Below are 26,171 nucleotides of genomic sequence, written 5' to 3'. Positions count from 1 at the left end.
TTAAGTATTAGGTGAACTAGACAGTCACCTAGAGTGAATACCAACATTTGATAGTGGTACTAATACATCCTGGACTTTGGGGGACTGGTGGCCATGGATGAATTTCATTCCTTTACCCTTCATTACCACAGGGCCTGCACAGAGCTGAACAAAGAAAGAACTCTCAACCTAAACTCTGGCATTCATTGCCAGAGAATGTGGTAAAGGTGGTTAGCTTAGCGGAGTTTAAAAAAAGTTTGGACGACTTCCTAAAGGAAAAGTCCACAGACCATTATTAAATGGACTTGGGGAAAATCCACTATTTCTGGGATAAGCAGTATAAAATGATTTGTACTTTTTTGGGATCTTGCCAGGTATTTGTGAAGTGGATTGGCCACTGTTGGAAACAGGATGCTGGGCTTGATGGACCTTTGGTCTGTCTGAGTATGGCAATACTTATGTACTTATGTTCTTATGTAACCACTACTGCAATGTACTCTCCCCCCCCCCCCCCCCCCCCCACCATAAGCCTCCAGTTTGGGTTTTACTTCCATTGCTTTCCCTAGAAGTAAAACCTGGACTGGCTCAATCTGTCCTCCTTTTTCTGGAGCCATATGGTAGCCCTCAAACACACACGTGCGTGCGCGGCTAAAGCAAGAAAAAGCCTCTGCCTGCTACCCCATCAATCTCTCAATCTACTATTCTGATAACACATGTACAGTAGGGATAAAAGGAAAGTTCACTATTTCTGCTTCCTGTCCCATCTTGTACCTGATATTTCTGAGTAGGAATAGAGAGAGCCAATGCTAGTCCTGTCTCTTCTACACTCCCCTCCCCTGCATCTGCAGCCACTGGGCTATGAAGTAAGGAGTACTCTGTTATCCCCCCCCCCCCCCAACCAGCAGAAGAAGAGTCAAGTACTTCTAACCATAGATCTTCTCCTGCACTCCAGACTCTTTCTCTCTCTCTCTCTCTCTCTCTCTCTCTCTCTCTCTCTCTCTCTCTCTCTCTCTCTCTCTTCTTCCTTCCCCCAACATAAACTAGTGGAAAGGAGAATAAGAGGTGTAGGTGGCAGGAGGAGTGACAGGGCTAGAAACCACTGATTACTAACAGAGCGCTCCTATAAAACTCAGGAGCAGGGAGAGAGCTGAGGGTGTGAAAGAGGCAGAAGCAGCAACTTTCAAGCTAGAAGATTTTTTTATGTGGGGTGGGGGGAGAGAGTAGACACCAGGTTTGGGTCAGGTGGGGGAGAAGCAAAAGGGAGACTCATGGATTTGGTGGGAGGATAGTGTGAGGACTCAGGAACTGGAGGTAGTGCAGGGACTGGGATATTGGATGGAGCAGAGAACTGGGACAGGAAAATTGAGTGGGAACTTGTTGACTGATAGTAGAACAGAGACTTTAGGATTGTGAGTTGACAGGGTTTCAGAGATTGCATAGGGGCTTGAGTGAACATGGATTGAAGCATTAGTAGGACTCAATGACTGGGTATATATGAGTCAGGAGTGGGAGGAGGCTGGGGATGTGAGATGGGGTAGGAGATGGTGGTTGGGAAGGAAGTAGTAAAGGAGAGAGAGAGATAAAAATGGAAGATGTAAATCTAGAAAGAAGGCAAGAGATGAAAAAAAGAATACTGAGAAGAGACAGTGGAGGTAAGGGATAGAGAGTTGGGGCTGGAGAAATAACACCATAGATGAAGCAAATGCTAGACAATAAAAGATGTAGATGAGTGGCAATGAGGGACAGATAATGTGATTGGGAAGAGAAAGCATGAGAGTTAATGACAGGAAGGAAGGGTACAATTTAGAAGGAGGTGAGAAAGAAAGAGATTAGTTGGGAGACTGAGGGCATTGGTTGGAGGGAGGTAGTCTGAGAGAACCAGAAAGGAGGCAGCTGTTGTGGGGAAAGAACAAGGGAACCAGATGGCTTGAAACTGGTAATGGAAGGAAAGAAGAGACAGGGGTGATATGATACAGCATTCAAATATTTGAAAGGTATTAATCTACAAACAAACCTTTTCTAGAGATGAATAAACAGCAGTTATTAATACATCACTGTTGCTTGATATCTTCTCCCCACCCTAAAAATATACCCCCTCTTCTGATATTTAAATACTGCAGTCAGCATGACTTCAAATGCAGACCACAATATTTAAATTTATACCCAGATATTCAGTGCTAGGCCATACCTGTATACTGGCTGGCATAGAATATGTATTCTGCACATGTGTATGAAAGGCCTGTATAAATTAACTCCCCCCCCCCCCCCCCCATCCAATCAAATGATGCTGGCATATTTAGCATTCACACTCAAACACATAGCTGGGTGGCAAATTGGAAAATCCACATAAAGATATACAGATGATCTATGGTTAAATTATTACACACTCCTCATGTCAAGGAATATTTACCTCAGTCATTTAAATGCTAGAACACAGCACATGAATCAATTTATTAAACCCAGAATAAAGGTTACAGAAAAAAAAGTACACTGTTGAGCAAAAGACACTTTTAAAGTTGTAAAAGTTGTTAAAGCAAAATTTTCTGACAGCAGTGTAGCCCAAGATAAGCCACGGTTTCTGGCTGGCAGTATAAATGAGAAGGCCAGGGTTAAAGCCACACAATCCATAACTAGTAGATTGAGATGAGATAAATACTGCCAGCCAGGGTGGTTGCCACATGTGAAACACTGACCAAAATGTTACATCAGCAGCTGAAAAGTATTCTATCAGATGCAACCTTCAGGGAATGTGAGAAGAACGTTTTAATTTCCTCACTCATAGTAGTAATAGATACTGGAATGCCTTGCTGTTTCACCCAGTAACTACTACAGTACATGCCACAGCGATGTGATTTCCCCGTACTGCTTTTCCAGCACAGGCATAGTTTGACTATTTTTTTTTTGGGGGGGGGGGGGGGGAGCAGGTCAGTTCTGAACCAGCACCCACACTACGTCCATGCCTACCACAACCTTCCCCAACCTTGTTTGGAGAGATCACATCTATAGACAAGAGGCTGATTCAGTTTTCATGCCTGAACAATTATTGGTCATTCTGCTGAAATTAGTTCAAAATTGTGATCATGGTTTTATTGATGCAACCTATGTTTAGATTTATTCTGTGTCGGAAGAAGGGAGGCAGCCTTGCCTTGCTTGCCCCCTCCTCTTTGCCCATTTCCCCCATGGCTCTTAACCCTTCCCCTATTCCTGTGGCACTCCTTCTGAAACTTGGCATTCCTTCTACCATCTACATCCTCCTGGTTTACCTTCCCCCTGCCCCATCTCTTTCTTTTCAAGAGGCCTTTGTGTCCGATATCCTCGCCTTCTCCTCCTCAGTGATTTTAATATTTATTTTGATCTCCCTCTCCATGCCTTTGACAAACAACTTTGTTCTCTCTTTCTTGATCTCGGTTTTTCTTAGCATGTATCAGCTCCTACCCATTCTGCGGGTCAAATCTTGGATCTGGTCCTCTCTCACAGTTTAGATTCTTTTTTTCTATCCCATTTTTCTCTCACTCCTTATCCTTGGACTGATGATAGCCTGATCGCCTTTACCTTAACTGTCCCCTCTTTTTCCTCCTCGTTCCCTACCCCTTTCCCCTCCTCAGCCACATCCCTCCTTTCCCCGCGACCTGTCTACCCTCCCTCCCTTATTCTCCAACTTTCCATCTGATTTTGTCTCCTTGCTCCTTGATTCCTAAGTTTCTGTTTGGAATTTGACTCTTCACTCTGCTCTTACTGCTCATCTTTGTAACTCAGTGTCTTGTTGATCCTTTAGACCTTGGTTTAAGTGTGATTTCTGGCTCATGAAATGACAATTACAGAGGACCAAGCAACTTTGGAGATGTACCTGTGACCCCTTGTCCCTCCATGCCTTCTAATTACTCCTACAACTTTACTGTTCTGATCTCAAGAAAACGCAGACCCAGTACTACACAGACCTAATTGCAAAATCCTCTAACCATCCTTGGCATTTATTTTCTCTGGTCTCCAGACTGACCGCCCTGGTCCCAGTTTAAGATTTTCCTTCAGCCCTTTCTGCCCAAGACTTTTCAGCTTTTTTCTCCTGTAAAGTACTTACCCAGCAGTCCAGCTTCCCCCCTTCTCTGACCATTGTTTCCCCCTATTTACCTAGTTTTCCTGCAACCCCTCCTGCTATATCTCCACCTGCAGCCTCTTCCCCCCAGCCTCCTCCCCTGTTTCCTCTGCTTCACTTTTCCACCATTCTCAATGGTTTTTACTTGCTTCCCATGGCCTTAGCCTTCTTGCACGCTTCATGATTGTCTATAGTCTTACTTCTGGGATGGTCCCGTCATAGTGGAAGATGGCCCTGGTTTGTCCCCTGTTGAAAAAGCAGTCCCTTTGTAACCTGGTCCTGCTATCCTGAGTTAGAAGGGGACTCAAGAGGCCGACAGTCACTTACTTAGGTCCAGGTCTCGTCAGCTCATCCACTCAGGAATCACAAGACACTCAAAGAATTAAAAGTAACTGGAACATTTATTTAACTGCTTAACTGATGGTTTCACTACATTGATCTTCATACAGTTCAGATGCAAATCATAATTGCTTTCAAGATGGTAACAGCAATAGTACATTACTGGGTTAACACATGTGCACAACCCCCATGCCTGTCCTGCAGTCTAACTGGAACACAGAATGGATTTCACTCTACCAGTGTACTTCAATACCATCCGGGCTAGACTCCTTGTAACTGTCTTGCGTCACCCAGGGGTAGACCACACTCCACTCGAGCCCCGGTTACGGCTGGACTTCCCAATCTGCTGAGTTTCTGGTTCCTCAGTGGCTGGTGCAATGTAACAGTTCATTGTCTATGGCTTCAATCTGTCACTTACAGCATTGCAGGACCTCCCTTTAACTGCAATGGGTCACCTGGCAGGGGGGTAGAAGTAACACAGAATTCAGGCAACCAAGGACCTAGTTACTCTGTCAAGAGGCACAACCAGAGACAATTATTTTCCTCTGAGGGTCCCTTTTATAACCACTGGCTCCTCCCGGGTCCTCAGTCACTCCCCTGATGACCTTCTGCCTAAGGCTCACTCTATCGGAAGTCGGAAACTGCTTGCCCTCAAGGATCCAAACTCTATTCAGCATTGAACAATAATTAATGTTCATTATTCCTCAGAATGGTTTCAACATTTCAACATATGAATTCTTGCAATCAACTTTTATTTAACAGTAATACTTCTATTTATCATATTACTCTCTTGCTTTATAGCTTTATTTTTAAACCAGGTTTCAACTAATGAGATACTTCATCAATGCTTAACCTTAATAATTAGCATTTATCTTTATTGCTTTTTTAACATAATTGTATGACATTCTTTCATAGGGTCTATTACTCAACTTTTATTTAACACATCATTCTCATGTTATTCAAAGTATATTGACATTTTCTAAATCAAGTAAACCTACTCCACAGTCACAACTCAACCATACCACTTGGAATCTGATTTCTGAACAGTTAAGCCTCCTTATAGCAAACTAGGGATGCTACAGGCCTGAATATAGAAATTTGTGCTCACAATTGCTACCTTCTGCTTATGAATGGAATGTCCCACAGTCCATTCTTGATATTTCGTGTCAACAGACCGATGGACTTAGGGATGCCCAGGTCCATTCAGCCACACTAGATCTGATCCCAATTGTCGATGAATAGCCTCTTTTATCCAAATCTCTCTCCAGACTTCCAGAACACTCATGATCGGCAAGGAGACATAAGGGTACTCTACTCCCCACATGTCCCAAACCAATCGCTTTAGGAATAGGTCTGCCTTACGCACTCTGGGGAGCCTACGTCCTGCTTCTCTGCCTTCATCAATCCAGGGCACCTGCAACAGCTCTTTCGGCACTGGGTTTCCCAACCAGTGCACAACTAATTTCTCCGTTGGCTGCACAACAGCTCCATACCCGCCAACAGAGAGCAGGTTGAGATCCAGGCTCTTCACAAGATGCTCAACTTGAGAGCTGCTGACTGTCCACTCCGTGGTCATCACACCAGGACCACTTGACTTGAACTCTCCCGTGGAGATATTAAGCACCTGCATAAATATAAACTGCCTTTCTGTAGATACAGTCAAAGTGGTTTGCATATACTATTTTTGCAGGTACTTTTCTGACCCTAATGGGCTCACAATCTAAGGTTATTTGTACCTGGGGCAATGGACTTGTCCAAAGTCACAAGGAGCTGCAGTGGGAACTGAACCCAGTTCCCAAGGATCTTAGCCCACCACACACTCCATTATCTATTCAGAAGTAGACTGAGATCACCAGTTCTCTTCATACAGGCTACCGAACAGCTTTCAGACAGTCAGAAGTTTCTGCATTCCTTGAACCAGCTGCAGCTGAGGACCTTGTAGAAGGAGAATGAGGGCTCTAACACGATGAAGCAGACCTTGAGGACTGTTGTACAGAGGTTTTACAAATGAGTGGGTGTTTGCCTTCTCAAGCATCCCACTGTATATTTGTGATCCAGCCATAGTAAAGAAATGATCTTTATCTGCCATCATCCAGAACATTACTATAAGCTGCTATGGAAGTAAAAATGGGGGAATGACCATGGATTGACATGGTACTGAACGGGAACAGCATGTCTAATGTCCTGTATGCTGTACTCACGGCACTCTGATTGCAGTGCAGACCAGTTCTGCTTTTGCTTTGTGCACCAAATCTAATCTCCTACTATTATATTTGGAACAGGTGGTGGTGTCCATCAAAACACGACCCGTCAGGTCTTCGAGGCTGGTGCTTTCAATAAAGAAGTTCCTTATCATTTATATCATCCTCTATTCCAGTCATTCCCAAACATGATCCTGGAGGGACCCCAGCCAGTCAGGTTTTCAGGATATCCACAATGAATATTCATGAGAGATATTTGCATGCACTGCCTCCACTGCATGCACATCTCATTTATGAATATTTATTGTGGACATCCTGAAAACCTGACTGGCTGGGGTCCCTCCAGGACCAGGTTTGGGAATCACTGCTCTACTCTTTTTGGACTTCATGGTGCCTGGGGGCCCGATGCACAAAGGCAGCCATAAAATACGGCTGCCTTGGTAAAATTTAGCAAATCGCAAACAGCAAGTGATACACAAAGGGGAAATCATGTAAATGAGCTGCACGGATCCTCTTTGTACATCGCTTGCTGTTTATAAGTCCGAGTTGTCAAATGCATTTGACAGTTCCGATGCACCGGACCTCGGACCTCCCCCTGCACATCGACAAAATTCCCTGGTGATCCGGTAGACCCAAGACCCCCCCCCCAATAACCCTCACTCCTCCTGACCCCCCAACAAAATTCCCTGGTGGTCCAATGGACCGCACACCCTCTGACACCTCCCAACTCTACCTGACAAACTTGGTCCAGTGGACCGCACAACCCCAATTGTCTCCTGATGCAGCCCAACTTCCCCCCCCCCCTTCACCCTCCGAACCTACAAATTCCCTGGTGTTTCAGTGGACCATACACACCCCCACACCCCATCCTGGTGGTCTAACGACCCCCTCCACCCCTCCCCTCTGCTTCCCTCCCCTCCCTTCCCCGGTACCTTAAAAAAAGTTGGGCAGGAGCAACAGTTCCTACCTCCTGCCTCAGCGCTGCCGCTTTCAAAATGGCAGCACCCAGCCCCTTCCCAGTGCACTAAGAGGGGCTAAACACCATATAAGGAGTTTTTCCCTTACATGGTGCTTAGCCCTGCCCAGTACATCCCAGATTGTATCTATTTATTTTATTTTTCTATGTATATACTGCTTACACCTAAGAAGTTTACAATTTCTTTGCAGGTACACTGTTCCTAATGGGACCACAATCTAAGTAGTGTATTGTACCTGGGGCAATAAAGGACTAATATCCCAGATAATCAAAAGCCCTGTGCAAAACAGCACTCTAAAAATAGCGCAGAGCTTTACCGCCCCTATGATCAGAGATAATAGCAAATTTATCCACGCTATTATCTGTGATCATAGGGTAAAAGTGCAGGAGAATTGTGCCTGAATCCCCCTGCACTTGTTTGACAGGTCAGAGCATGCTCAGTTTCACTAAAACGAGTGCGCCGGACCATGAGGGGAAGAGAGAGCAGGGCAGGCAATGCAGCGGCGCCGGAGACCAGCGCTGGATGAAGGCTTCAGCTGGCGGGGGTTGGGGAACCCCACCAGCCAAACCAGGGGCCCAGAGCAAATTGGGGGGGGGCCCAGGCCCCTGTGGCCTCCCGTAGCTACTCCATTGCCTTTGGCAAGTCACTTAGGGGTTCTTTTACCATGCCGCACTTGAAAGTGGCAGGAGCTGGAGTCAGTGCATGGGTTCGCCACATGCTCCGGCCCCTTAATCCTCTATTGCTTCAGGTACAAACTTTGGGGTCAATATTCATAGTAACATAGTAAATGACAGCAGATAAAGACCTGTATGGTCCATCCAGTCTGACCAGCAAGATAAACTCATTTTACATAGTATGCGATACTTTATATGTGTACCCGAGTTTGATTTGTCCTTGCCATTCTTAGGGCACAGACCATAGAAGTCTGCCCAGCACTGTTCTTGTACTAAAAGTTCTGAAGCTAATGTCGAATTTACACTCCAGCCCGTCCATATCTATTTAGTCATGATCAGGGTACAGACCGTAGAAGTCTGCCCAGCACTGGTTTTGCTTCCCAATTACCCAGTCAATCTCTGCTAAGATTCCATGGACCCATTCCTTTTACAAAGGATTTCTTTGAGTTTATCCCACGCATGTCTGAATTCCGTTACTATTTTCATCTCCACCACCTCCCGAGGGAGGGCAGTCCATTATCCACCACCCTTTCAAAGAGATATAACCGGGCAGGAGAAGCTCCTGCCCGGTTGAATAGCCTGTGTGAAGCTACCCGGGGAGGTATTTAGTAGCAGTTACCTGGTTAGTGTCATTAAATATCCCCCCTAACCACCTAAGCCGAAACTGGCTATAGTGTGGGTGGTCCGGGAGCACAATTGTCACATATCTAGTTAAGTGTCAATATTCAGCCCTTAACCAGATAAAATAACCGGACAAATCGGACTGCATAAATCTTTGTCTGATTTCATTTATTCAGTTAAAGGGCTGAATATTTCCCTTAACTGGATAAATGCCATCTGTCCGCACATACCCGGGTAATCAAATCCAATGCCCGGACATGACCCAGCATTGAATATCGTGGCAGAAAGATGGCAGCAGTTAAAAAAAATTGCTGCCCACCACCTGCTGAATATTTATCCCTTTGACTTCAAGCCCTCTAAGGATGGGGAACCTATTGTATCTATGTGGCATCACTTTGAGTTACTGCGGAAAAAATGTGAGCTACATCCAAATGAATATTAATCTCTGCTGTACTCCTCTTCTAACCCCTGCTAAATTGAGATAAGGTAAACACTGTAATCCAGAGTACCTGCCACCAGAGAAACAAATAACAATAAAAAAAAAAGTTGTATTAGCAGCTGCAAATGTTTTTAAAAAAAACAACCTCAGAGAGTGTTGAAGCAGAACCAATTATCTTTAGTCTGTTAGAACAACAGGAGGGGGGAGAGAAGGAAAGAAAGTTAAAAATCAGAAATAATTATCAGAGACATAAGGAAAGAGGGAGGGATGGGAGCAATGGAAAGAAAATGGAAAAGAGAAGCAAGACCAATGTCTGGAAAATAGAGAGGAGACGGAGAAAGAAAGAAAGAAAGAAAGAAGGAAGGGAGAATATTGCATATTGTGAATTATTCTTGGAGTAATACTGATAATAGCGAGTTTATTGCATTTGGAGATAATGAAATTGCTATGCTGTTCTATAGGTTATAGCAGAGATTTGGAGGTGATGCTGTTGATTTATAAAATTCTGCCATGCTGTTTCTTACAATTGATTGTTTCTCCATTTAGGGATCTGCTTTGAAATATTTACCTTCAATTGTACAAGATGTGTCCAAAGTCTTTGACTGTGTTCTGCTCAGGTGAGAACTGAGGCCTCCTTTTGTACTACTTTTGTACTCCCTTCAACCTGCCCGTACAACAATTTTTTCATCTCAGGCTCTCTTTTCCCTTCTCCCATGTCTCTGTTTCTCCATCTCCTATCTCTATTTGTCTTTCATATGTGTTATTCTCCTTTCCATCCCCTTTGATTTTCCATTCTCCTTCTGCTTGCTTCTTTCATTTCCAAATCCTTTCTCTCTGTCATCCCCACCTCTCCATTCCCTCTGTTGCTACTGCTTTCTTCAGCATTTCTTGTACTTATTTCTGCTTCTCCTCATTCCACTTTACCTCTAATCCCTTCATTTCTCTTCTCTTTTCTCCTTAACAATGCAGCTGGCTCTTTTATTGCCCAGCAGCAAAGTGTTTGGCCTCAAGAAGGAGTGAATGAGACAATAAATTGTATTTGATCCTTGGAGAGTCTAGAGGCCATGGCCAGACTTTGCAAATTTTCTTTGTAGAGGGCAGAATGGAGCTGATCCCCATTGCATCTTTGGGTATGATAGCACAGGTATAGCAGATCTGCTCTAACAACTTCCTCTCTGTGTCTTTATTTTCTCTTTAGCCAACTGTTGCGTGACTTTATTGGGAACCTGCCTCCCCAGCGCCTCCTCAAACACAAGCTGCAGTCTATGTCAGTAATTGTCAACAGCGAACTCTTCCTGTCTGATGGTAAGTGTCAGCACTATCAGCAACCCAGGAATAGGCTAGCCCATTATCTCCATCCTTACTTCCCGCTTCTCTAACTTTGATCCTATCCAGGGCCAAAACACCAAGGAGTAAAGTGCCACTCTGGGGCCCTCATTTGATGTTTCACTTCCATCACATATTGCTTTATTCTGCTTATTACCACGCAGTGCAATGCTGATTAATCTCTAGTAAAAGCTTAGCTCACGCTATAGGAATAAAATGGGCCCTGCTGCAGATAACTCCAGCTAAGCTTTAATAAAATACCCCCTTAATGCACTATTACAATGTTCAATTTCTTGCTATCCAATATAGGGGTCCTTTTACTCAGCTACACTAACAGATTTAGAGCACGCTAAATGATGACGCCCATAGGAATATAATTAGCGTCTTCTCATTTAGTGAGCACTAAATCCATTAGCGCACCTTAGTAAAAGTACCCCATAATTTTGTATTATATGCATATTAATGTAAAAATATGTCAATTTGTATAATTTATTATTATTGCACTGTAACCTCACTAAAAATTTATGTAAGCCACATTGAGCCTGCGATCAGTGGGAAAATGTGGGATATAAATGTAATAATAAATACAATAAATAAATAAAAATAACAAATATCCTTGGAGAGCAAAATTTCAGCACAATCAACAATTCAAATCCAAGTCAAAGTCCACTTTTCTCTCAGTTCCGTTGGACAGAGCTAGAGCGAGAAGAACTATAATGCTTCACCACTTAGCTTTAAAGATGAGTCGCACCGTTATAAACTCAGTGAACAGCAGCCAAATTCTTCACACATAACTAACAGCTCAAGTCCAACACCCCGACAAAAGGCCCCCTTGTTTCGTGCAGCTGCTTCAGGAGGAGTTGTTTCTTTGGTATTTTGTTCCTCCTCCCGAGGCAGGTACAAGGAGTCCCTCATTGTCGGGATGTTAGACTTGAGCTGTTGGCGATGTGTGAAGAATATGAATGTTGTTCATCGTGTTTATAATGCAGAGACGCATCTTTAAAGCTAAGTGGTGAAGCATTAGCCCCTACATTCTGTGTAGTGCAACTGAAATTGTGTGTACAGATTCGGTCATATTCTAGATTTGTGCATGTGATTTAATTGCCTAACAAGCCAATCAGTGCTGATAATTGCCACTTAAGCAATTATTGACACTAATTGTCATTAATTAGAATTTACGGGCACAATTTGCTAAACTTATTCGGTAAAGTGATGCACGTAAATTCTAATATGCCATAAAGGGGGCATGACCATGGGCGTGGAATGGGCAGGTCGTGGGAATTTCAAACATTTACACGCAGGGTTATAGAATATACCTGCTCCGCGTCTAACTTAGGCGTCGGTATTTACACCAAGTTTTACTTGGCGTAAATGGATGTGCCTAGAGTTAGGTGCAGTCATGGCCACTAGATGTGTTCTATAAACCTGCTAGGCATATTCTATAAACCATGCCTAACTCTAGGTACGGTTTATAGAATATGCCTAGGCAGAAAATTTTTGGCGCCAGTTTTTCAGGCGCCATATATAGAATCTAGTCCTATAGTTCTCGCTGACAGAAAAGTGGACATTGAACTAAGACTGAGATTAGAAGACACTTTACCTATGCGTGATTTATTATTACTAAAGACTGGTTTTTTTCAGTAGTATTTTTTTCTCCTTGGTTAGGGAGTTGTTTCCCACTACTGTTTTTTTCAGTCTAGAAGAAGCATGTGATAGTAAACCCCATTGAGGTTTGTTAAAAAGACTTTGTCGTTCCTCAGGGTGGTTTTATTTAATATATTCTTTAAATTCATAGGTACAGTGCCTTCTTTGAGCAAAAGTGAATTTGAATAGTTGATTGTATTAATGTAATGTAAAAGTCCATCAAAAATGATTCAGGGGAAGCAAGGGAAGGTAGGCAGGTACCAACCTCACTGCTTCAGTTTCTCCTTCCTTCCTCCCTTGGAGTGCATCATCTCTCAGGCTCATATTGACTATACAGTGACATGCCACCCTGAGTACAATCTCACATTCTCATAGACCAGTGGTTCTCAACCCAGTCTTCGGGACACACTTAGCCAGTCAGGTTTTCAGGATACCCACAATGAATATGCAGGAATCAGATTTCCATATAATAGAGGGTACTGCCTGCTAAATTATCTCCTGTGTATTCATTGTGGATACCCTGAAAACCTGACTGGTTAGGTGTGTCCCGAGGACTGGGTTGAGAACCCCTTTCTTAGACCTACAAAATCCAGATCATGGTTGGAGCCACAGTATATATACATAGTCATGCTTACAAGTATGAGAAATGTGTGTAGCGGAAAATCATCTGAATTGCATTTCTTATCATAATTATCATGATTTCTAGGGTTCATATAAGACGAAGAACTGTGCAATGACATACGGGGGTGACTTTATAAGAGTGCATACAAAAAATTCTCAAAATTACACCTATTTTAAGCTTATTTCATAATATAGTAACATAGTAGATGACGGCAGAAAAAGACCTGCACGGTCCACCCAGTCTGCCCAACAAGATAAACTCACATGTGCCATTTTTTGTGTATACCTTACCCTGATTTGTACCTGTCTTTTCAGGGCACAGACTGTATAAGTCTGCCCAGCACTATAGTAACATAGTAGATGACGGCAGAAAAAGACCTGCACGGTCCATCCAGTCTGCCCAAGAAGATAAATTCATATGTGCTACTTTTTTATTTGTACTGTCCTCTTCAGGGCACAGACCATATAAATCTGGCCAGCCCTATCCCTGCCTCCCAACCACCAACCCCGCCTCCCACCACCAGCTCTGGCACAGACTGTATAAGTCTGCCCAGCACTATCCTCGCCTCCCAACTACCAGTCCCGCCTCCCACCACCAGCTCTGGCACAGACCGTATAAGTCTGCCCAGCACTATCCCTGCCTCCCACCACTGGCTCTGGCACAGACCGTATAAGTCTGCCCAGCACTATCCCCGCCGCCCAACCACCAGCCCCGGCACAGACCGTATAAGTCTGCCCAGCACTAGCCCCACCTCCCAACCACCAGCTCCGCCTCCCAACCACCAGCTCTGCCACCCATTCTAGGCTAAGCTCCTGAGGATCCCTTCCTTCTGCACAGGATTCTTTATGTTTATCCCACGCATGTTTGAATTCCGTTACCGTTTTCATCTCCACCACCTCCTGCGGGAGGGCATTCCAAGTCAGTGTGTAAATAGGAGAAGGTTGGGTACTATAGGCCCTTAGTTCGGCTGGTACGAGTTTGGGGAATTTTGGCAGAGGAAATAAAGACAGGGAGGAGGGAGGTATGGGTGGAACGGGTGAGGTCCCAAACATTCTCATCGCCCCTGGTACTGAAGGATGCACCTGGTCCAGTGCTGAGGCAGGGCTTGCGGTTGGTGGCCTCACGGAGGATCCCGCCGAAATATAGAGACATTGCTTGGCTGTCTTTTCACGGGAAATTGTATGTCAGAGGGAATATTCTTCACGGAGAGGGTGGTGAACGCTTGGAATGCCCTCCCGCGGGAGGTGGTGGAGATGAAAACGGTAACGGAATTCAAGCATGCGTGGGACAGGCATAAAGGAATCCTGTGCAGAAGGAATGGATCCACAGAAGCTTAGCTGAAATTGGGTGGCGGGGGGAAGAGGGGTTGGTGGTTGAGAGGCTAGGATGGGGGAGGGCAGACTTATACGGGGTCTGTGCCGGAGCCGGTGATGGGAGGCGGGACTGGTGGTTGGGAGGCGGGAAATACTGCTGCACAGACTTATATGGTCTGTGCCCTGAAAAAGACAGGTACAAATCAAGGTAAGGTATACACATGAGTTTATCGTGGGCAGACTAGATGGACCGTGCAGGTCTTTTTCTGCCGTCATCTACTATGTTACTATGTTAACTACAGGAATGTGCAGGAACGGGATTGCCCAAGGGGGGAGTGCGTGGGGAGGGAGGAAACGATGGAACATTTTTTACAGGAATGCCCTTTTACACGAATGGTATGTGGCAGGGTAGCAGCATTATTACACATCCCGAGTTTTAATTCATATTCATATGCAGATTGGGTTTACGGGCGACAGGGGGGAGGTGGGTGGTTAGATCCGGTGACGGAGTTCCTCATCTCGGTGATACTCCGGTTTAGCCTCTGGATGGCTCGGTGTGGGGTCTCCTTGCACCAGGACTACCGCAGCGTTAGTTGGGAGGTGGTTCGGGCGGTCCAGGGGGTAGCCCAGTGGGAACGGGTGGCGGAGGGGATAGCAAGAACCAATGTTTGGTGGAGGCATGTGCACTTCAAACCTCCATAGAGGGGTTGGACAGTTTATTTTGAATTGGCTTCGAGTTTTATTTGAATTTTATGCTCATTTAATTTCATTTTAGGATGGGTGGGGGTTGACAGTGTATATAGGTAGATAGGTGGATTTAAGGTGGGGGACTTGTTTGTATATATTTGGTTTGGGGTTATATGTTTCTGTATGGCTTTGCGTTTCTTTTTTAATAAAAGAGTTCTCCAAGCATCCACTATCCTCGCCTCCCAACCACTAGCCCCGCCTCCCACCACCGGCTCTGGCATAGACCGTATAAGTTTGCCCAGCACTATCCCCACCTCCCAACCACCAGCCCTGCCTCCCACCACCGGCCAAAATAGTACATAAGTACATAAGCATCGTCATGCTGGGACAGACCAAGGGTCCATCGAGCCCAGCACCCTGTCACCGACAGCGGCCAAAAGAACAAGCAATTTGTCCTGCCCCTCCTAGAAATAGTGTATTATTCCCTCGTCCATTCAATAACATTCTATGGCCTTTTCCTCCAGGAAGCCATTCAACTTTTTTTTTTAAGTCCGCTAAGTTAACCGGCAGCGAATTCCAGAGTTTTCCGGCAGCGAATTCCAGAGTTTAACTACGTGTTGAGTGAAGAAAAATTTCCTCTGATTCGTTTTAAATTTACCACACTGCAGCTTCATCGCATGCCCCCTTGTCCTAGTATTTTTGGAAAGCGTAAACAGACGCTCTACATCGACCCGTTCCATTCCACTCATTATCTTATAGACCCATATCTCCCCTCAGCCTCCTCTTCTCCAAGCTGAAGAGCCCCAGCCTCTTCAGCCTTTCCTCAAAGGGAAGTCGTCCCATCCTCTGTATCATCTTTGTCGCCCTTCTCTGCACCTTTTCCAATTCCACTGTATCATTTTTGAGGTGCGGCGACCAGAATTGAACACAATGCTCGAGGTGCGGTCACACCATGGAGCGATACAATGGCTTTCACACAAATGCACACTTGCTCGAGGCAAGTAGGGGTGTTTGTGTGTATATATCAAACATATAAATGGCAAGTGACCGTACTCACTTGCAAATGCGCAGTACACTCCGAACGCTGAGTCCAAGCCCCACCTCCATGGGCGTGGAAATCGGAGGAGGAGGGAGCAGGGAGGGAAGGAGGGGGCGGAACTCAGGGAAACACACACAGCCGCACAAGGATACCGTCACTACCGCTCCCCCCCCCCCCCCGGAGTTGCCGCCGCCGCCACCCCCACTCCACCCTGCCCAAGACCTCTTTTTGCTATTGAACTTACAGCACCGAAACCGCAACAGCCTTCCTTCCCTGCCTGTGTCCCGCCCTGGCTGACGTTACGGCGCTGTAAGTTCTGTGGCAAAGAGAGGACCCAGCCCGGGTGGAGGGGGGCGGCTGCGGCGACTCCGGGGGGAGGGAGCGGTATTGGCGACCTCAAAGAAGGGGGGCCTTGGAGCTGGCTGGGAGGGAGGGATGGGGGGGGGGCATTGGAGCTGGGAGGGAGGAGGAGGGGCCTTCAAACTGGGAGGGAGTGAGGGGGGCCTTGGAGCTGGGAGCGGGAGGGACAGAGGGCCTAGCAGCTGGCAGGGAAGGAGGGAGGATGCTGGACATGGGAGGTCAGAAGGAGGGGGGCCTGGGAGCTGGGAGGAATGGACAGAAGGGGGCCTTTGAGCTGGATGGGAGGGAGGGACGGAAGAGGGCCCTTGGAGCTGGGAGGGAATGGGCCCTTGGAGCTGGGAGGGGTCCCTTGGAGCTGGGAGGGAGGGCAGGGGGCCTTGGAGCTGGGGGGGAGGGAAGGGGGCCTTGGAGCTGAGGGGGAGGGACTGGGGCCTTGGAACTGGGAGGGAGATATGGAGGGGGGCCTTGCAGCTGGCAGGGAAGGAGTGAGGGCAGGGGGCTTTGCAGCGGTGAGGGGAGGGGGCCTTGGAAAAAACACATCTCAATGCCCATTTTGACGGGCTTAATGGCTAGTGTATTCTATAAAGCATGAGCATTTATTGCATCTCCACTGAGTTACACCCAAAGCATGCACCCGTGAACACCTGCACACAGATCATGTAAAAGTCTGCATGCTTTTAGATAGATAGATAGATAGATAGATAGATAGATAGATAGATAGATAGATAGATAGATAGATAGATAGATAGAAAGAAACCTATACACATTTTATAGAAGTCATTTTCCATATGTAAAACATGCTTTGCATTCAGAAAGTGAAATGGCCCCATAAAGGTCAGTCTCTCTCTCTCTCTCTCTCTCTCTCTCTCTCTCTCTCTCTCTCTCTCGAGAGAGAGAGAGAGAGAGAGAGAGAGAGAGAGAGAGAGAGAGAGAGAGAGAGAGAGAGAGAGAGAGAGAGAGATCTAGAGATACAGATTTAGAGAAATACAGGTATCTGTCTATCTAGAGAGAAATCTACATACATTTTATAGGAGCCATTTTCCAAATGTAAAACATGCTCTGCATTCAGAAAATGCTTTATGAAATGGCCCTCATAAAGGATAGTCCCTACTCCTTGCAGTTTTTACATCTAATCAAGACAAACGAGACATGCTCAGATTTAAAATAGCAAGCCAGGAATGGGAAGCTTTAAAGAAAGGATTAAAATAGAGATGCTTTGGTTTATGGTTTCTGTTTGTGAAATTTTGAAGGTCATTTTGTAACAGGGCATCTAAATTCATTGTATCTTTTTGTGTTTTTGTGTGGACAAATCATGCAGAAATCATGCTTAGCTTGAAGGTGTGACATTACACCTGCTTGAGAACATAGAATACATGAGAATACATGTTTTATAAATTGTTACTTGGACCTTGATCTACCCAAAATCTGCTCCTGAGCATTCCTCCTCTACAGTTATACAGTTTCTTGCACAGGAGAAGATTAAGGAATAGGCAAACAAGGCACATGCCTAGAGCCCAAGGGGCAATTCTATAAAGAAAGCACCAATATTTAGGGGTCCTTTTACAAAGGCATGCTAGCGTTTTTAGCATGTGCTAATGATTAGTGTGCACTAAATGCTAGAGATGCCAATAGAAATATATGGGCCTCTCTAACATTTAGCGCATGCTTATTTTTAGCGTGTGCTAAAAACACTAGTGCGCCTTTGTAAAAGGATCCTCAGGCTCCAAGCACAAGTGTAAATGATCAGAATCCATCTACACACGCACACATAATCGCCACTATTCTGCTACACAGTATTCTAGAACATAGGGCCAGATTCTATATAAGGTGCTCAAAAAATACATGCGGTAAAGATTTCCGACTAAGCGTATTCTATAAGCGGTACCTAGATTTAGGCACAGTATATAGAATACACTTAGTTGATATCCCCAGTGCCTAAAACTACACGCCTCCATGTACAACAACAAAAATGTGGCGTAAATCACTGTGCATAGATTTAGGCACACTGGGCCATATGCTGTAACAAACCAGCTTATTTTCGAAGGAGAAGGGCGCCCATCTTTCGACACAAATCGGGAGATGGGCGCCCGTCTCACAAGGCCGCCCAAATCAGCATAATCAAAGGCCGATTTTTTGACACCCTTGACGACTTTCCGTCGCGGGGACGACCAAAGTTCACAGGGGTGTGTCGGCAGGGTAGCGAAAGCGGGACTGGGGCATGATTAGGAGATGGGCGTCCTTGGCCGATAATGGAAAAAAGAAGGGCGTCCCTGATGAGCACTTGGCCGACTTTACTTGGTCCATTTTTTTCATGACCAAGCCGTGAAAAGATGCCCGAACTGACCAGATGACCACCGGAGGGAATCGGGGATGACCTCCCCTTACTCCCCTAGTGGTCACTAACCCCCTCCCACCATAAAAAACAGATTAAAAATATTTTTTTGCCAGCCTCTATGCCAGCCTCAAATGCCATACTCAGGTCCATTGCAGCAGTATACAGGTCCCTGGAGCAGTTGTAGTGGGTGCAGTGTACTTCAGGCAGGCAGACCTGGGGAGGTGGGTTTGGGGGACTCAGCACCTAAGGTAAGGGAGCTATGCACTTGGGAGCTTCTCATTTTCCCCCCCAAACCCACCTCCCCGCTCCCCTGTTTTCTATTTCTGTTGATGGCTCTCTCATTCTCCCTGTCTCCTCAGCTCAAAACCTTGGGGTCATCTTTGACTCTTCTCTCTCCTTCTCTGCTCATATCCAGCAGATTGCCAAGACCTGTCGTTTCTTTCTTTACAACATCCGTAAAATCCGCCCCTTTCTTTCCGAGCACTCTACCAAAACCCTCATCCACACCCTTGTCACCTCTCGTTTAGACTACTGCAATCTGCTTCTTGCTAGCCTCCCACTTAGTCACCTCTCCCCTCTCCAGTCAGTTCAAAACTCTGCTGCCCGTCTTGTCTTCCACCAGCGTCGCTTTACTCATACTACCCCTCTCCTCAAGACCCTTCACTGGCTCCCTATCCGTTTTCGCATCCTGTTCAAACTTCTTCTACTAACCTATAAATGTACTCACTCTGCTGCTCCCCAGTATCTCTCCACACTCGTCCTTCCCTACACCCCTTCCCGTGCACTCCGCTCCATGGATAAATCCTTCTTATCTGTTCCCTTCTCCACTACTGCCAACTCCAGACTTCGCGCCTTCTGTCTCGCTGCACCCTACGCCTGGAATAAACTTCCTGAGCCCCTACGTCTTGCCCCATCCTTCGCCACCTTTAAATCTAGATTGAAAGCCCACCTCTTTAACATTGCTTTTGACTCGTAACCACTTGTAACCACTCGCCTCCACCTACCCTCCTCTCTTCCTTCCCGTTCACATTAATTGATTTGATTTGCTTACTTTATTTATTTTTTGTCTATTAGATTGTAAGCTCTTTGAGCAGGGACTGTCTTTCTTCTATGTTTGTGCAGCGCTGCGTACGCCTTGTAGCGCTATAGAAATGCTAAATAGTAGTAGTAGTAGTAGTAGTAGGAGCAATTTCTGAAGTCCACTGCAGTGCCCCCTAGGGTGCCCGGTTGGTGTCCTGGCATGTGAGGGGGACCAGTGCACTACAAATGCTGGCTCCTCCCACAACCAAATGACTTGGATTTGGCCATTTTTGAGATGGACGTCCTTAGTTTCCATTATTGGCGAAAAACAAGGTCGGCCATCTCTAAGGTCGACCCAAATGTTGAGATTTGGGCGTCCCCGACCGTATTATCAAAACGAAAGATGGACACCCATCTTGTTTCGATAAGACGGTCGAGGACGCCCCTTTATGGGACCACCCTTAGAGATGGGCGTCCCCGTTCGATTATGCCCCTCCACTTGTGTAAATTTTGGAACACCCATAAAATTCCCGTTTCCCCACCCATAGCCACACCCCTTTTGAACTGTGTGCATTAGAATTTAGGTGTAGTTCATTACAGAATATGCTTAGCAAGTTGTATGCGTAAATACTAATTATTGCCAATTAGTGCTTATTATTGCTTGTTCAGTGCTATTATCAACACTGATTAGCTTATTAAGCCAATTAAGTTACATGCATTGTTACAGAATACAGCTGGATTTCAGCGCAGATCTCTAGGCGTGCTATATAGAATCCAGCAAATAGTGCCTAAATGCCATGGTGCATAATTTGAAGGTGAGCATACATGTGGGAAAAGTCTGGACAGAGTATGGGTAGGGTGCACAAGTACACATTTAAATTACAGACTACTATGATTTCCATGCATTTTTCAGCAACCTAGGTGCGAGTATTTGCTCAAGCCTAAAATATAGGAGTGCCTGCTTTTCTTTATAGCAAGGGTTCTTAACCAGTGGTGTCCACACCCCCAAGGGGTGCTGGAAGAAGTCAAATGGGGTGCAGGAAAGGGTCTTGAAATCTGAGGCAAATTATTTAAACTTTCTAAACAGAGTGAAGGCAGATTAAAACCCCCGGTTCTTTCAGATGTGCTAATTCAATGGCTCACAAAATAGAGTTGTGCCCTGTGAAATCAACTGCTGACAGAAATGAGAACAGGGTGGGGGACCACAGCTACCGCCTCCCACAGTCTGTTCTTTCCAACCACTGTGCATTGCCCTTTAGGCAGAGGGAGTGGGCTAGTGAGCAGTTCTTTTCACCTGCTACTTCATTTTCTGATGGGTTTTCTTTGCAAGTCAGAACCTTGTAGGGTCTGTGGAAGTTTTAAAATGCATTGATATTGCAAAGGGGGATATAACACGCTGGTTTGCCTAAGGCCCATTAAAGAGTTAATCCTTCCCTGAGCTTGTCCATATGTACTTTTAGGCATGACCTAATTTAATAAGAGCCCATTTATATGCAAAAAAATCAGTGTTTTATGCATGAAAATGGTTTCTAAAGTTACCCTCTTTATATACATAAATAATTCATATTAAACCAATTTTATGTGTATAAAACCTCCAAACTAATGCACATTAAGTTGATTTATACATATTAAAACAATTTTATGTATTTAAATCAAATTTTCTGTACATTAAAATTCTGAAATGAACTGAAAAATGTCTATAATGTGTCAAAAGACCCAAAAAATGATGAAATAAAACAATTGTTTTCTGTGCACATCTCTAGATTATAGCAGTACTTACCTGAGGAAGCTCATGCCTCAATGAATCGGTTAGTTTGCAAGGTGCTACCAGCTTTTAATTTTACTACCTCGGACTAACTTGACTAAACCCAAAATGTGATATGTATCATTTTTTTCCACCATAGCAAGGTTTGTATTTTGTTTTCACGTGCATTTCTACAGTATAGTTAAATCAGAAATTCTTGCATTTCTAGAAGATACATACAATAGAGCAAATTTGCATCAAGCCCTCAACCTGTCTCTAACTAGTCTGGGACATTATAAGTACCCAGCAGATCCTAAAGGATAAGTCCATTCCTGGCATCTTCCTTCCCAGAATGAATGGTAGCCTTCCAAACTCTTTGTGGCTAATAAACTGTGTATCAACTTTTCCTCTAGGAATTTTTCCAAACCCCTTTTAAACCCAGCTATGCTTCATGCCTTCACCACACCCACTGTCTACATATTCCAGAGCTTGATTGTCCACTAATGGCCCCTTTTACAAAGCCACAACAGTCTCTGGTAGGTGTATATCAACTATTTCTTACAAAAACCAGGAAAACAATTACCCCCAAGTGGTATGTTTCTTCAATAGCTACTTGATTAAGAAGCACCCTCAGATAATCCCACTGTGAATGACACAGACGTCTTCAGGGGAAGGCATAGGATTTAATGTAACCTTTGGTTATGAAGCAGAAAACGGATCAGTTATTACAACTATGCAGTCGTGGCACAACTTGGATTTATGATTCAGATAAGTAATTGGTTATATTGACACAATAGTTACCTTGCATTATTAAGTATGTTGAGATATTAGCATGGCAAGGAATTTAAGACTGGTTGGGCACATAAAAACATAGAAACAAAAAAATTCACATAAAATCATACCAGTCTGTCAGCACTTGTATTGGGATATAGCGTTTTTAAAAGAAAAAAAAAATAGGAGCAGCCCGATGAATGAGGTGCTGCACCAATGGACCACAAAGAATTACTGTGTGTCATTCACAGTGGGATTATCTGAGGGTGCTTCTTAATCAAGTAGCTATTGAAGAAACATACCACTTGGGGATAATTGTTTCCCTTTTACAAAGTGGCAGGTTTACCGCTCGCTAAAAAGGAAGTGCCGGCAGTAGCTCCCACACCCAGCACGCCAACATATCTGGTTACTGCTGGATTAGCGCAGGAGCCTTTACCGCCACCTCAATGGGTGGTAGTAAGAGCTCCCCCCCCCCCACCACCAAAATGGCCGTGCGGCAAGTGCTTCATTTGCCACATGACCATTTCTATTAAAAAAGACCTACCTTTTACCCGCTGTGGTAAAAGGGAGCCTCGATGGGCATCAAAAAACACTAGCCGATGCCAGCACAGGCCCCCTTTTCCTACAGCTTGGTAAAAGGGGCCCTAAGGTATCTTTTACTATGCTGCACTTAAAAGAAGCCTTAGCACACCCTTTTGCAGGTCTTTCCTCCATGCTATAGCCATTTGTAGTGCAGCCGGAAAATGTTTGATTTTCTATTTTCCGAATTAATGGCTGTACGCTGGTGGGGGGGGGGGGGGTCTTTTACAAAGTCGCACTAGTGTTTTTACCTCGCAGTAAACATCAGCTGATGGGTAAATGCTCAGATGCCCATTATATTCCTATGGTTGTCTCAGTGTTTACTGTCAGCTGATTTTTACCACAAGCTAAAAACACTAGCGCAGCTTTGTAAAAGACCTCCTAAATTTGCCATTAGCCTGTGATCATGTGATCATAAAAAAAGATTAGTGCATGAGCCCTTACCCCACCTATTTTATAGCTCATCACACACTAATTAGTTAACATGTGGGAATGCAGATGCGTTAACTGATTAGCACGGAAACACCCACTCTCCTCCCCTAGACACACCCCCTTAGTAAAAATTGTTTAAAAAATTAGTGCGTGGTTTGCGCACACACATTGCAAAACTACTGTGGGATTCCTCAGCACGTTCCGCGGTAAGCCCTTTTCAGCTTCGGTAAGCATGCGATAGTGCTTACCACAGCATTGTAAATCTCCTGGACCGGATGGTATTCATCCCAGAGTACTGATAGAACTCAAAAATGAGCTTGCAGAGCTATTGTTAGTAATATGTAATTTATCCTTAAAATCGAGCGTGGTACCGGAAGATTGGAGGGTGGCCAATGTAACGCCGATTTTTAAAAAGGTTCCAGAGGAGATCCGGGAAATTATAGACCGGTGAGTCTGACGTCGGTGCAGGGCAAAATGGTAGAGACTATTATTAAGAACAAAATTACAGAGCATATCCAAAAGCATGGATTAATGAGACAAAGAGGGGCATAATCGAAAGGGGCGCCCAAGTTTTCCTGAGGACGTCCTGGTGAAGGGGCGTGGAAACCCGTATTATCGAAACAAGATGGGCGTCCACCTTTCGGTTTTTTGTTCTTCTAATAAAAGGTAACAGCTTAAAAAGGCTCAAACCTAAATGGCAATCCCCCATGTTTCAGTTTCATGTCTGCAGGGTTAGGCACAGCTTCTACTGGATTCAGAAATGCTTTGGTTTTCCAGTTTCTGAGGTTCTATCTTAATCAGTCAATAGTCATAAATCTCATGGCCACAAAGGTGAAAGTGCACTGTATGCTTTGGAATGCAAGAGAACCTTAGACTTCTATCTGGAGTGGACTAAACTCATAGAAAGCCAGCATTTTGTTTTATTTGTTTTTTTGATCCAAATTAGGATGGAGGCTGCCATTGGCAAACATACACTTTCCTATCAGCTACCAGATTGCAGTTTCTTCACCTATGCCCAGGCTGGGCTGACTCTAAAGAGTGATGTCATGACTCATAATGTCAGAGCTATGGATGTGTTGGTAGCCTTCTTGAGATCAGCCTCTAAAAAGAAGAAATGCAGAGCTGTGACATAATTCACATCCCACTGTTGCCTAGAACGGGACTCCTGATGCAACAACTGATTTGGCCAGACAGTCCTCCAGACTCTATTTGGGGTTTATGGTTTAATATCCAACTCCATCCCCTCCCCCCCAAAGCCCTTTTGTTGCCACAGAAAATATTGGTGTATACCTATTGTAGCACCACTTGTGTGTAATTCCCTAATCCCTTCTTTGTCCTGTTTGTCTATCTTGATAAGAGTGTAAGCTCTGTTCAGCAGAGCTTACATGTTCAAGTGTACAGCGCTGTATACTTCTAGTAGCGCAATAGAAATAATAAGTAATAGTCGTAGTATTTTTTGGGATTCTGGAATCGTGCTACTCATTGGAATTCCACATGGAATCTTGCTACTCTTTGTCCTTATCCCTTATTTGTCCTATTTGTCTGTCTTGATTAGATTGTAAGTTCTGTTGAGCAGGGACTGTCTCATATGCATTTAGTGTATAGCGTTGCATACGTCTAGTAGTGCTTTAGAAATAAGTAGTAGTAGTAGATATTTCCTCATTTTTCTGTTTAAGACAACCTGTAGCTAAGGAGACCTATATGTGTGGATTTTACAGTCCTGCTTGTCCTCAGGGAAAATAAAGTTACTTACCTCTAGTAGGTGTTCTCTGAGGACACCAGAACTTAAATTCTCACAACCCTCCAACCTCCCTAAGGAGCTGTATTTCTCTAGCTTGTAATAGACTGAGGAAGTCCTGTGCAACAGCAGCAGGTGAGAACAGGTGGCATGTGTGGTGAACCTACCCAAAGGCTTCTAGACAATGTTGCTGGGGTACTGCTTCCCATGCCAAGCTCCATCAGTGACATCACCTATATGTGAGTCCTCGGAGAACACCTGTTACAGGTAAGTAACTTTGTTTTTCCAACCCAATATATTATAGCTATACATCTGCCTGGGAGTAAAATAACTCTGGAAACTTAATAAAACAGGACCAAATTTGGCATAGGGAAAAAACACAAGTTCAAAATGATTAATATTGGACCAGATATAAAGTCCCTTCAGGTTTTGGGGGGAAACGGAGTCTCCCAAAAAGTGGCCCAATTCATTTCTATGGATTCATAATATCTGCACCATAGAAACATTCTTACATTGAAACACAGCTGTTGGGGAATTGCTTCTTTCCAACTGCCCCTCCCCTTCCTATCCTCTACTAATCACAACTACACACATAGCCAAAACAGATATACAGTCACGCTCCTTGGTCATCTGCCACCCGGGGCAGTTCGCCGCTGCACACCCCCCTCTCCTGGGTACAGATTATCCATCCCCCCGGGTGCAGCATTCCCCTGGCGCATCACCATCCCCCCTAGCGCATCACCTCCAAGCCCCCCCCCCCAGTTGCATTCTTCTTACCTGCTGGGGTGCTGGGAGCAGCCGTGCAGCTGTCAGCTCTGCCAGTTCCCTCCTCCCTCTGCCCTGGAACAAGAAGTAACAGCCACACAGTTGTTCCTTGAACCCCTCCTGCAACATGCACCCGGGGTGTACTGCCCTCGGTACGCCACTGCAGATATACATACTCACATATACACATACATATGCATACACAACACACCCACACACACACACATGCATACACACCCACACAAAACCACTCTGTTTCACTGTATCAGTGTTTCTGTGCTGCAGTGACCCATAGAAATGCATTAAACTGTTTTGGGGGGGATTTTATTCTTTAATAATTCACAGTTACAACAACAGTTGCATCAATCCTTCCCCAACTCGAAATAGCAACAGTCAGAATCACCCACCCCAACCTACATGATCAACTAAACATAATCCTATTCTACAGACCCCCGGCTAACTGGCAAGACGCA

The 26,171-nt window shown here is 44.9% G+C and overlaps 1 protein-coding gene across 1 annotated transcript in view; it reads left to right on the top strand.

Annotated features, from left to right (window-relative positions):
- Positions 1-26,171, top strand: part of LOC115461208 (dedicator of cytokinesis protein 2-like) — a 1,592,043-nt gene that overhangs the window by 422,429 nt on the left and 1,143,443 nt on the right. Inside the window, 2 exon segments of the mRNA XM_030190877.1 lie at positions 9,870-9,940; positions 10,522-10,628. Coding sequence (XP_030046737.1) covers positions 9,870-9,940; positions 10,522-10,628 — 178 coding nt within the window.

The sequence above is a fragment of the Microcaecilia unicolor genome, chromosome 2, assembly GCF_901765095.1.
Source record: "Microcaecilia unicolor chromosome 2, aMicUni1.1, whole genome shotgun sequence".
Taxonomy (NCBI): Eukaryota; Metazoa; Chordata; class Amphibia; order Gymnophiona; family Siphonopidae; genus Microcaecilia; species Microcaecilia unicolor.
This window is presented reverse-complemented; position numbering and strand designations above follow the sequence as displayed.